At 68.7% G+C, this 12,560-nt stretch overlaps 2 protein-coding genes across 3 annotated transcripts in view; one reads left to right on the forward strand and one right to left on the reverse strand.

Annotated features, from left to right (window-relative positions):
* DHCR7 (7-dehydrocholesterol reductase) overlaps positions 1-12,560 on the reverse strand; it is a 205,507-nt gene that overhangs the window by 37,247 nt on the left and 155,700 nt on the right. The gene's annotated exons all lie outside the window — the stretch shown is intronic.
* MRGPRG (MAS related GPR family member G) lies at positions 8,583-9,458 on the forward strand. The gene has a single exon (XM_059710784.1). The coding sequence runs from the start codon at positions 8,600-8,602 to the stop codon at positions 9,455-9,457; it is 858 nt and encodes a 285-aa protein (XP_059566767.1). The 5' UTR covers positions 8,583-8,599; the 3' UTR covers position 9,458.

Raw genomic sequence — 12,560 nt, forward strand, 5'->3', positions numbered from 1 at the left:
TGGTCGGGGGACGTGCAGGAGGCAACCAATCAATGTCTCTCTCTCTCTCTCTCCGCTCCCCCCTCTAAAAGTCAACGGGAAAACGTATCCTCAGGTGAGGATTAACCAAAAACAAATATAAAAATAAAATTAAAAAAAACTTTAAAAAGAGGGCGAGAAAGGCTCTTTTCTCCCTGGAAGGAAGCAGCCGGCCCCCGGCACCCACAGGCGCCCTCCCTGGCACGTGCCTCACCTGTGGCCGGGTGCCAGCTGCCCTCGGTCCCGTGGAGGGTGCACAGTGGGGAGAGGGGGGAATGGCCACTGCAGGCCACCGTCTCCCTCAGAATTCCAAGAAGCTGGCGCCGATGAATCACTTCCCTGGAAAGCCTTCGCTGAGTCGGCTCTAACCGGACGGCTCCTCCGTCTCACGATTCCGTGACCACAGAAGGGGAAGCGGGGAGCCCCCCGTTTCCTTCCACGCGAAGTGACACCCACAGCCCAGGGGGCCAGGCTGAGAGCAACGGGGCACGGGCGGGAGACAGGCAGTCCGCACGCGGGGAGAGACGGCGGCCGCCAGGAAGGGGTCCCCATCTCTGCCGGGAGACACCCCAGCTTTCCCGGCGGGAACAAGGCCTGCACGGCTCCCAGAGGCCGGATGCGCCACGTTCCCAGGCCCGGGGTGAGGGGTTGGGGGGACCACGTCTCGTGCTGTGGAACCGAGGGGGGCCTGACTGCGTGGGACCTGGGGGGGGGACAGCGTGGGACCGAGAAGGTGTGGTCACTCGAGCCAGTGGGCCCACCGCACAGCTGACAGTCGGGGCGTCTGCGTCTCAGGGGTCACCCTCGGCGGGTTTGTAGGAGGGCTGTGGGCAGAGCCCCAGCGGGACCCGGCGTTGCTGGTCTCGGTGATCGCGCACCCGGGGCCATGCCGTCACCGTGAGTGGCCGGTGAGGACAGGGGTGAGGTGGCAACACAACCCCATGGCCAGGGGCAGTGGCCGCGGGGAACACATTCCCGGGGCGGTTTCCGTCCGCGACCGGGCTGCTCTTGGGAGGTTCTGAGGCCTGAGTGTCCCGCGTCCTTTCTGGGCCGTGAGAAGAGGCGGGTGTGAGCCGCGGGGACCCGGCGCCGGGCACTCACTGGGGGTGTCGCTGCCACCGGCCCAGCGCTGGCCTCTCGGGTGGTCCCGTCCCGTCCGGTGAGGCAGGGAGCGGCCTCCGCGGGGCCTGCTGCGCGAACCGGGCCGCGAGCTCTGGAGGCCGGTGCGTGGCCCGGCCCACGTCTGCGCTGAGAAGCAGCAGCAGCTCCTCGTTAAGTTCTGGTTCCGTCTTCCCGGCACCTTGGCCGGTGTGGCTGAGTGGATAGAGCGTCGGCCTGCGGACTGCAGGGTCCCAGGTTCGAGTCCGGTCAAGGGCATGTACCTGGGCTGCGGGCACGTCCCCGGTGGGGGGTGTGCAGGAGGCGGCTGATCGATGTTTCCGACTCTCTATCCCTCTCCCTTCCTCTCTGTGAAAATCAATAAAATATATATTTTTTAAAAGTCTTCCTGGCTTTGCTGTGGCCACTGGCCGAGCCAGCAACTAAACGAGGGGCTCCCGCCTGGACCTTCCTCCCAGCTGCTCCTTCTGGAAATTTCCAAACCCGCGGAGACGTCAAAGGAGCAGCAGCGCCCGGCGGGCAGGCTCGGCGGCTGGGCGTCCACAGGGCCGGGAGGTCAGGCTCCGTCCGGTCGGGCACCTGCCGGTTGCGGGCTCCGTCCCCAGCGGGGCGGGCAGGAGGCGGCGTCCACGGCTCTGTCATCATCGCGGTTCCTCTCTCTCCCTTCCTCTCTGAGATGCGGCCGAGTCTGGCCGCGCTGGTGGCCTCGGTCACTCGGCGCCTGGGCGCGGCTTCCTGTCGCTGATAAGAGTCGGGGTTCCCCCCTGCCCCGGGCCGGGCTCTGGGGCAGCGCGGCCCCTTGAGAGGCGGGGGGAGGCGGGGGCTGCCCGAGAGCCCGGCCCGGGGCAGGGGGGAACCCCGACTCTTATCAGCGACAGGAAGCCGCGCCCAGGCGCCGAGTGACGGAGGCCACCAGCGCGGTCAAACCCAGACACGGCCACGGCCAGACACGGTCAGGGCTGAGGGTCAGGCGGCCAGCGTGGGGCTGGAGGCCTGGCCAGCCTCGTCCAGGCGGCGGGAGCGGGTCCGGGGGTCCGTCCCTGGCCCGCCTCACCCTTCCTGCCCGTCTTCCTGCGCCCCCGCCCGCTCCCTACCGGCCCAGCCCGGCGCCCCCCGCACCCCCAGGTGCAGCCGCACCCCTCCTGCCGCTTGGCTCACACGGCACCGGCCGCCGGGCCGGGCAGCCTCACTGGCCTCTCACTGCAGAGGACGCTGGCCGGGCGGCCGGCCCCAGCTGCGCCCGCACTGACACCTCGCCTTCCCACCTCCGGCCTCACGTGGTCGCGCCCCTCGGACCTCACGTGGTCACGCCCCTCGGACCTCACGTGGTCACTCCCCTCGGACCGCACGTGGTCACGCCCCTCGGACCTCACGTGGTCACGCCCCTCGGACCTCACGTGGTCACGCCCCTCGGACCTCACGTGGTCACTCCCCTCGGACTGCACGTGGTCACTCCCCTCGGACTGCACGTGGTCACTCCCCTCGGACCGCACGTGGTCACGCCCCTCGGACCTCACGTGGTCACTCCCCTCGGATCACGTGGTCACGCCCCTCGGATCGCACGTGGTCACGCCCCTCGGACCGCACGTGGTCACTCCCCTCGGATCACGTGGTCACGCCCCTCGGATCACGTGGTCACTCCCCTCGGACCTCACGTGGTCACGCCCCTCGGACCTCACGTGGTCACTCCCCTCGGATCTCACGTGGTCACGCGCCTCTGCACGTGGCTCCCACTGGGGCGAGGGGAGAAGCCGCCCAGCGCCGGAGGCAGACCCCCCCCCAGTCCCTGCGGGACCGGGAGGCCGTGGCGGGGCGGCCGGGACCGGGTCCCAGGCTCAGGCCTCGGTGCGGGCGGCCCGGCTTCCAGGGCGGGCCCAGGGGCTGCGGGCGCGGCCAGGCTCCGGCCTCAGCGGCTGGAGAAACAACATCCCGCCCAGAGCTGGCCGCTCCCGGGGGACAGTGCCGTGGCCGCGCTGCACCGGTCACGGGGCCCGGGGGCCGGAGAGCGAGGGCCTGTGCGCGGGGATGGGCCGCCCGGAACCAGCGCGTCCTGTGGCCCCGTCCACCCCGAGCGCCACCCACGGACCCGGCGCCGCGCAGGACCAGCTCCCGCTGCTGCCTGAAGGTGATCTGCCCCCCGGCCCTGCCCCCCCCCCCAGCCTGGGCCGCCCTCCGGAGTCTGGGGAGGGGTCGGGGGTCAGAGGCCTGCACCCCAGCGTCGGGCAGGTTGGGGAGCAGGGACCGGAGCGCCCCGGCCGCTCCCCTGCGGGGGAACCTCCAGCCCCCCCCACCTCCACCCCCAGGACGATGGGCAACCCCGATTACTCAGTTTGGGGAAACAAGACCCAGAAGAGGAAGTGGTCTCCAATTCTCCTCTGGGGCCGGATGTCCACTTCCCCCGAAGCCGGGCGAGCCCCGCAGAACCAGCACCAGGAGCCGCCACGTCCCCGCCTCGCAGGCCCCGCAGCGAACCCTCCGGGTCCCGTAGCCGCTCAGACCACGGGGCGCGGCAGAGCCAAGGCGGCCACCTGCTCCCCGCACCGCTGGCCACACCCCGGCCAGCGACCTTCAGGAGCTCATCCTCCCAGAGGCTTGGGGGTGCCCCGACCCCCCATCAGCCCCAGAAATGCAGAGCCCTCTGGGGTCCCCTGGTCTGGCTGGGCTGCAGGTCTGCCGGGATCTGCCTGCTCAGCACCCCTCCTGGGATCGGGGACCCCAGGGCACCAGGCGAGGACAGCCTGGACCTCCCCGCTGACCCTGCACCTCCTGTGCTGCCCCCGAGGCGCGAGGGGCCCACCTGCACCCCGGCCAGCTTCGGCCCCACGACCCCCGGCACGGCTGAGGCCCCAGGCAGCCCCTCACCTGGCTCCTGGCCAGGGCGGGCGGGGAGGCAGCTCAGGGTCCAAGGAGCCGCCAGGGCCGGAGGCCGAGCCCCCTCCAGGACCCAGGGCTCGGGCTGGGCTGCCGGGACAGGCCCCCCAGGAACAGGCCCCTCAGGAACAGGCCCCCAGCCAGGCTTCCCGGGAAGGGTGGGCCCCCCTAGGGCCCTGCAGGCACGCGGCCTGGACCCGCCGTGTTTCAGGACAGGAGGCAGCCGGGCCTGCGGACCAGGGGCCAGCGGAGACGCCCACACTCCCTCCACCCGACTCTGGCTGCGAGGTGTAAATATGTTTTCATTGGGTGAGGCCTGGCTCATGCCTCAACTATTCAGTTATCTAAGAAGCCGGGAAAACACAATAAAAACACTCACCGAGAGTATGACCTCTCCTCAGTGTTCTTTGTATACTAGTATTTTTATGTTTTATTGGTCTCAGAGGGAGAGGGAGAGAGAGAGATGGAAACAGCGATGATGAGAGCGAATCATGGATCGGCCGCCTCCTGCACGCCCCACCCTGAGGATCTAGCCCCCCTCCCGATGTGCCCTGACCGGGAATCTATCCCTGACCTCCTGGTTCATAGGTCGGCGCTCAACCACTGAGCCACGCCACCGGGCTGTATGCTCTTCTTTTCGTGACCCCCAAACCCTTCACCCCGGGCGGGGGCGCTGGGAGGGGCTTGTCCCAGCAGAGGGGCCTGCCTCCCGCCTCCCCCACACGGCTCCCTGCAGCGGCCGAGCTTGGTGACTTTCAGGAAGGGATGTTCCTACAGAAACACCTCATTCTCTATTTTAAATTTTTTTTAAGTCCTCAGCCAAGGACATTTTTCCATTGGTTTTTAGAGAGAGTGGAAGAGAGAGGGAAGGACAGAAACATCCACGTGAGAGAAACATCGATTGGTTGCCTCCTGCACAAGCCCCGACCAGGGCCCAGGCCGGGGAGGAGCCCGCAACCAAGGTCCATGCCCGTGACGGGAATCGAACCCGGGACCCTTTTGGTCCGCAGGCCGACGCTCCATCCACTGAGCCAACCCGGCCAGGGCACCACCTCATTCTTTAAACTCTTCACAGCACTGGCCCAGGCTGCCTGTGTGCTGGGCACGGATCCAGCATGTGACATGCGTGGCATCACATGTGGCAAACGGAGGCTCCGGGAGACAGAGACCCCCGGCCAGGCCCCTCTGCCCTGCTGGTGGCAGGCAGCCCCAGGGGAGGGGCGTGCAGGACCCCAACTTGTGAGTGGGGGGCGGGAGGGGGGCGGGACCCCAGCCTCAGGCCGGGCGCCCTCGCCCCGTAGCCCTCGGCACCTGCCGGGCGACCGCCTTTTCTCTTCTGTCCCCGACGCTGAGGCCGGGCTGCGGGGCTGCCCCTCTGAGGCAACCAGTTCCTAGAAATAAAACCACTCAGGGCACCGTCTTCCCTCACAGACCAGCCAGAGCTCAGCCTCTCCGGTTCCTCCTCGCGCTCAGGGCCACGACCTCCGCGGCCGCACCGGGCAGGTCCCGGGCACCAGGGACGGCCCTGCCCCAGAGCCCCCCAAAGGATTCGAGCAGCCAGGCCCGCGCCCGCTCCCCGCCCGCCGCGTCCTTCCCGGAGCCCCAGGCCCGGCTCCTGCCCCCGGCCGCTGCCCCTGCCTCCGCCCAGCCCAGCCGGGGCTCCCTGCGCAGGTCCCGGGCCGGGCCGGTCGGCGGCCGGTCCTCCGAGAGCTGTGAGTAACTCTGTCCCGGGACAGTCGGCACGGTGGGTGCTCTGCCTCCTGACGATAACGTGAACCTTAAGACCCCGTCCCCAGCGAGCCCTCCCCAGACAGGCGAGCCCTTTCCTCTCCCTGTGGGTCTCTCCTCTCCCTTCTCACGAGGACACTCGTCCTGGGTCCCGGGTGCACCTGAGACCCCGGTGGCCTTGTCCCGGAACCCTCACTTCCTCCTGCAAAGACCCTCCTCCCAACCGCGCAGCTGGGCTGGACCGGACGAGCCTCGGGGCCGCACAGCCCAGGAGACACGCCACCCCCGTTCGCCGCTGTCATTGCCGCCGCCCGGGCGGCTGCTGTGCTGGGAGCTCCGAGTGCCGAGGCCGCGCAGCAGGGAGGGGACAGCCGGGCACGTGCTGGGCCCAGCGCGCAGGGAGCAGCAGGCCGGGCCACCTGGAGGCAGGGGCGCCCCCAGCACGCTGAGCAGGTCCCGGGATTGGTGTGACAGACTGAGTCACCTCCAGAGACGCAGGGACAGACATCCTCCGGGGACCTAAGTCCTTGCTGATGAGCTCGGGTCCCCAGCAGCCACAGAGCACAGCCCCCCGACGCCCCGGGATGGGGACCCCTCATTGGGACCTTCAGGGCGTGGAGCTCTGCGGACAGAACTTGGAAAAGCGTATTAACCCCAGACGACCCGTGGGCACGGACCAGGGGGTGAGGCGGGGTGGCAGGTGGATGGTAAAGGGGGGTGGGGTCTCGGAGAGGGCCTGGCAGCCCCTGCAGACCACTCACAGCGGCCCCGAGTGACCCATCGCGGGATCCAGTCCCCAGCCAGGGGCCCCGAGGTCCGTGATGGGTCAGGCTAAGGCGGGGGGAACTGAGGTCCCGGGGTCAGGGCGTTCTCTCAGGACCTCGCAGCCAGGAAGGGTCAGGCCCTGCCCACAGCCCCTGTCTCGCACGCACCTCCGCACCGAGCCGGAGGGCCGGTGCAGGGGCCACCCTGGGGGACCCCCCAGCAGGTGTGGCCCAGCCGTGGCCGGGGGAGGGGCACTCGTGTGCTGAGGCGGGTCCAGCGGGCGGAGCAGGAAGGGAGGGACGGCCCACGGACAGCTCCTCTGAGCTCACCCGTGGGAGCTCCTCCGCCCACTTCCAGGGAACTGGCCCGGCACACGGCCCAGCCAGCGGCCCCAGGGGGCAGGGGGAGATTAAAGCCGTGAGCGCAGCGGCCCCAGCTGCTCTGAGAGGCGCCAGGCAGCAGGGGAGAAGCTCCGAGCCGCTGCGCCCACACCTGCCCCCAGGTGAGGAGCACCCCGCTTGCCCACTGGGCTCTGAGACCCTGAGGAGGGTCCCCCAAGGACGGTCCGGTGACCCTGGGGAGGGACATTGCAGGACCGGGAGGGAGGCAGGAGGGTGGGAAGCGACTGATGGGCAGTTTTTAAAAACATACATTTTCTTACTGATTTCAGAGAGGAAGGGAGAGGGAGAGAGAGAGAGAGAGAGAAACATCGAGGACGAGAAAGTCATTGACGGCTGCCTCCTGCTCGCCCCACACCGGGGACCGAGCCCACAACCCAGGCCTGTGCCCCGACCGGGATTCGGACCGTGACTTCCTGGTTCATGGGTCCACGCTCAACCCCTGAGCCGCGCCGGCCGGGCTGAGGGCAGTTTTTAAAGCCAGGGCTCCGGGTCCTCCTACGGTGTGGGGGCAGGTGCGCCCCCCCCCGAGAGCTCTGGGGACCCCCTGGACCCCCCCCACCGCCCTCACCTCCCACGCTCCCTCACCTCTGTCCAGAAGCAGGGCCCCCCATACACACTTTCCCAAGACAGCCCAGGAGGCTGGTCAGCTGCCTCAGTACATGCTGGGGAACTGAGGCCCAAAGAGGGGGGTCAGCGCAGTCACCCCGCGACAGCAGAGGCCAGCCTGGCTCACTGCACCCCCAAGAGAGGACCCCTGTATGCCGACCTCGGGGTGAGGCCCAAGGGGGGCAGGTGAGACCCCCCCGGGGACCAGGCCAGCCACAGGGACAGAGCAGTGAGGACGCATGAGGTGAGCTGGAGGCAGGGGCTCAGAGCTGACGGGGGGGGGGGGTTGGGGGGGCCCCAGGGCATCACGGGAGGAGGGACCAGGTAAGTGGGGAGGGGACTAGGTGGGGCACAGCCAGCAAACGTGCCTGGGAGTTCCCGGGGGGTGAGCTGGGCTCTGCCTGTGTGCCTCCCTCTTGTGCCTCTCCCTCCCCATCCGGCTCTCACTGGCTCCCTGTGTCTCTACATCAGTGGTTCTCAACCTTCTGGCCCTTTAAATACAGTTCCTCACGTTGTGACCCAACCATAAAATGATCTTCATTTCTACTTCATAGCTGTCATGTTGCTGCTGTGATGAATCATCCTGTAAATACCTGCTATGCAGGATGGTCTCAGGCGACCCCTGTGAAAGGGTCGTTCGACCGCCAAAGGGGTCGCGACCCACAGGTTGAGAACCGCTGATTTAGACAGAGTGGAAGAGTTGGGGAAAGACAGAGAAACATCGATGTGAGAGAAACACATCGATTGGTTGCCTTCTGAACATGCCCTGACCAGGGCCCGAACCAGGGCCGGGGCCAGGGAGGAGCCTGCAACCCAGGCACGTGCCCTTGACCGGAATCGAACCCGGGACCCTTTGGTCTGCAGGCGGATGCTCTATCCACTGAACCACACCGGCCGCCTCGGAGGCACCGGCCACCTTGCCCGTCCTCTTGCAAAGAGGCCCGTGAGGCCGGAGGGCTCGGAATTCACCGGGAGGGCGGCCCCGGGCAGGAGGACACCCGGCACCTGGGGGCCATGCCCGCCTCCCCCCAGGGCACGCCGGTGCCAGCAGCTCTCTCTCTGCTTCCTCCCAGGTGTCTGCCGCCGCCGCCATGTTCGGGCTGTGGCGCACCGTCGCCAGCGCGGTCCTCTACCTCACCCTGGCCGTGGGCCTCGGGGGGCTGCTGGGCAACGGGCTGGTCCTCTGGCACCTGGCCTTCCGCATCCGGAAGGGCCCCTTCGCCGTCTACGCGCTGCACCTGGCGGCCGCCGACGTCCTGCTCCTGGGCTGCCAGGTGGCCTTCTCGGTGGCGCGGGCCGCCCTGGGCGCGCGGGCCGCCCTGGACTTCCCGGTCACCTTCCTGGCCTTCGCCGCGGGGCTCGGGCTGCTGGCGGCCTTCAGCCTGGAGCTGTGCGTGGCCGAGGTCCTCCCCTCCTGCCACGCGGGCTGCCGGCCGCGCCACACGTCGGGCGCGGTGTGCGGGCTGCTCTGGGCGCTGACGCCGCCCGCCGTGCTGCTGCCCGCCGACGCCTGCGGCCTCCTGCGCCGGGGCGCGCGCCCGGGGGCCTGCGCGGGGCTCCACGCGGCCAGCGTGGCCTGGCTGCTGGCGCTGGTCTGCGCGGCCTGCGGCGCCGGCCTCGTCCTCCTCGTCTGGGCGGCCTGCTGCTCCTCGCGCCCGCGGCCCCGCTTCTTCGGCCCGGTGCTGGGCTCGGCGCTGCTGCTGGCACTCTGCGGGCTGCCCTACGTCCTCTACTGGAGCCTGCGGCCCCTGCTCAGCCTGCTGCCCCCCTTCCTGCCGCTGGCCGGCCTCCTGGCCTGCGTCCCCCCCAGCGCCCGGCCGCTCCTCTACTTCGTGGCCGGCCGCCAGCCCGGGCAGCGCCAGCCTCTGCGGGCCGTTCTGGAGAGGGCGCTGGGGGACGGCGCCCCGCGGGGGCCCGGGGGGCTGGCCCTGCCCATGGGCACCGTGTAGGGTTCCCGCGCCTCCCCCTTCCCCCCTCACCGCACCCCTCCCCCTCCCCCCTCACCGCACCCCTCCCCCCTCCCCCCTCCCCCCTCCCCCCTCGCCTCAAAACGAACCCCTCACCCCGCACCGCACCCCTCACCCCGCACCTCTCACCCCGCACCGCACCCCTCCCCTCTCCCCCCTCACTGCACCCTGCACCCCTCTCCCCTCACCGCACCCCTCACCCGGCACCCAGCCCTCCCAGGACCCAGTGGGACCCCATCCCACTCGCTTTGGGACCCAAGGGCTGTGGACAGTGACAGCCGGTTCCTGATCCCCGCAGAGATCAGGGGAGCATGAGGGAGCCTCTTGGGGGGCTGTCCTTCGACCCTGCCCTGCCTCAGCAGGTCCCAGAACCCCCAGGTCCCAGAACCCAGGTGGCCACCTCCAGGGCCTTCCCGCAGTCTCCTCATTGGCCACCAGGTGGGGCTGCTTCCCCACCAACTGCATCCAAAGTGGGGTCGCTGCAGAAGGGCAAGGGGTGCCTGGCCCCCCGGCCGGAACCAAGCGTTCTGGTGACCCTGCTGCCTGGAGGGTGCTCCTGCCCACCCCCACCCCCCTCCCGGAATCCTCCGCTCACCCCTCCCCCAGCCCCAGCCCTGCAGACCCCGCCCGCCAGCCTTCCCTGGGCTCCTACGGACAGACGGACAGACGGACGGACAGACAGACAGAGGTGTGACAGCCGAGCTGCTCAGCGGTCACAGTGCGATTCATCTTACGTGTTTTCTGATTTAAAAAAAGACAGTTGGGGTCGTCGCCCTGACGGGAGCCCCACGGGCACACTGAAGAGAGAACCCCACCCGCTCGGACCCCCAGGGAGACCTCGGCGCAGACCTTCCAGCCCCGTCTGCTTTTCCCCGAGACCCGAGGAAATGCCCGTTTTTACCCAAATGAAGACTCGTGCGCCACGCGGCCCCCAAGCACCGGCGGCCTTCTCACCAGAGGAGTCCAGGCTGGTTCTTGTCCGGCTCTGGGGGGACGCTGAGAACGGGAGGGGAGCGCTTCACCCCAGACGCCACCTTCGCGGTGTCTCCGCCCCGGGACCCGGACCACGTGGTTCCAGACCCACCCCCCATTCGTCTCCCAGAGGGCGCCTGAGCCCGGAGGTTCCAGCAGAGGGGGTGGGGGGACGCTCGCCTGTGGGAGCCTCTGTCCTTCTAATGCAGCGGTTCTCCACCTTCTGGCCCTTTAATACAGTTCCTGTTGTGACCCAACCATAACATTATTGTCGTGGCTACTTCATCGCTGTCATGCTGCTACTGCGATGAATCGTCATGTAAATATCTGCTATGCAGGATGGTCTCAGGCGACCCCTGTGAAAGGGTCGTTCAGCCGCCAAAGGGGTCGCGACCCACAGGTTGAGAACCGCTGCTCTAATGCTTCTTGCCAGACCCCAAGGAGGGTGTGGCCTCCTTCCTGGTAGGCCAAATTGGGGTGCGGGGCGGGCAGCCCATCCTCCCGCCCCAGGAGATGTCTGCAGGGCCCCCTGTGTGTGCCCGTGGGGACAGGCGGGCAGGCTCTGGGGCGTGTGGTCAGCAGAGCTGCCCAGACAGATGGGGAGTCTGGGGTGTGGGACGCCAGCCTGAGTCTCGCTGACCGAGCTGCGTCCTGTTCCTGGCCCAGCGGGCACGGGCTGGGCTCCGTCCTGCTGGCACGGCTCCGGCTGGGCGCCCCTAGCAGGCCGCCCCACAGCATGGGCAGAGCGGCGGGTCCTCTGGGCCTTGGGGGCTCTGAGGGCCAGTCCTGACCCGCAGGGTGGCAGCGACAGGACGCCGCTCCCGTCCGGGACGGAGCTCCGTGTGCCCAGCCTGCCTGGCTCAGCGCCCCCCAGCTGCTGCTGCGGCCTGGCGCTCGGGCCTCCTGCCCAGCCACGGGCGTCGGTCCTTGTGTCCATCTGTCCTGTGACACCGGGAGCTTCCTGGCGGGAGGGAATGTTCTCCGCTCCTCCATGTACGATGGTGCGGCTGAAATTGGGTGGAGTCTGACCAGCGGGTCCTGGGTTCTGGAACCTTCCTGGCCTGCCCAGCCCTGACCCCTGACCTGGAGCCTGAGGGGATGTGGGGTGGGGAGGCCCAGGTGGCTCCCTGCAGAGCCCAGAGGGCAGAGGGCAGCCATCCCAGACCCTCGCGACCCCTCACACCCACAAACATCGTGCTAGGCGCTGGGCAGAGCGCCAGGTGGACGCTCTGTGTGGCCTGTCCCCACGGAGCCCAGCATCGGACCTCAAGACCTAATCACCCGAAGGTGCCCCCTCCCAGGCCACCACGTGGGGCTGGGCTTGGACCCTCGGGTGCAGTCCGGGCTGTCGGTGACGTCACCGTGGAGGGGACCCGGCTGTGGCTTGTGGGGCGTCCACAGGACAGAGCCGTGGACACACTGGCTGTGGCACTGGCTTCTCCGTCCAGGGCGCCGTGGGTGGCGCTCCCCCCCCCCCCCCCAGGAGAGGGCCCTGGGCTGCCCCAACTGCCCCAGCTGCCCCTTAGGGGCTGGCTCTGCGCCCAGCTCTGGGCACCGCTCAGGGTGCAGTGGCCCCTGCAGGAGCCGAGGGCTCGATCAAACGGATGTGGGACCTGGAGGAAAACTGCTCTGCGCCCAGGGAGGTGCTGGCCTGGTGTCCTGGCCTCCCCCTGTGGCCGGAGGGCCCCCCGCCTGCCCCCGCCCTCCCCCGTGCCTGCATGTGACCACCCTCGGGCGCCAGGGCGGGGCTTTGAGAAGAGGCCCGGCGCCTCCAAACACCCTCAGGCCTGAGACCTCCCGGCCTCTCCAGGGGGGACGGGCCCTGCTCAGCCTCGAGCCCCCGGGCACACAGGGCAGGCCCTCGTCAGTCCCTGGGCCGGAGGCCAGCCCGGGCACCGCAGGCCTGCAGATGGGCACGGGCTGGCACCCACTGGGACGGGCCCTTTTCCCTGGTCGCCAGCGCTTGGTCATTGGAAATTGCACTTTATTTTTTTAAAAGATATATTTTATTGACTTTTACAGAGAGGAAGGGAGAGGGATAGAGAGTTAGAAACATCGATGAGAGAGAAACATCGATCAGCTGCCTCCTGCACACTCCCTACTGGGGATGTGC

This window comes from Myotis daubentonii, chromosome 9 (genome assembly GCF_963259705.1).
Source record: "Myotis daubentonii chromosome 9, mMyoDau2.1, whole genome shotgun sequence".
NCBI classification, from domain to species: Eukaryota; Metazoa; Chordata; class Mammalia; order Chiroptera; family Vespertilionidae; genus Myotis; species Myotis daubentonii.

Bases quoted from the DNA above. Each gene is read 5' to 3' on its own strand.
- MRGPRG (XM_059710784.1), top strand. From the start codon at position 8,600: ATGTTCGGGCTGTGGCGCACCGTCGCCAGCGCGGTCCTCTACCTCACC.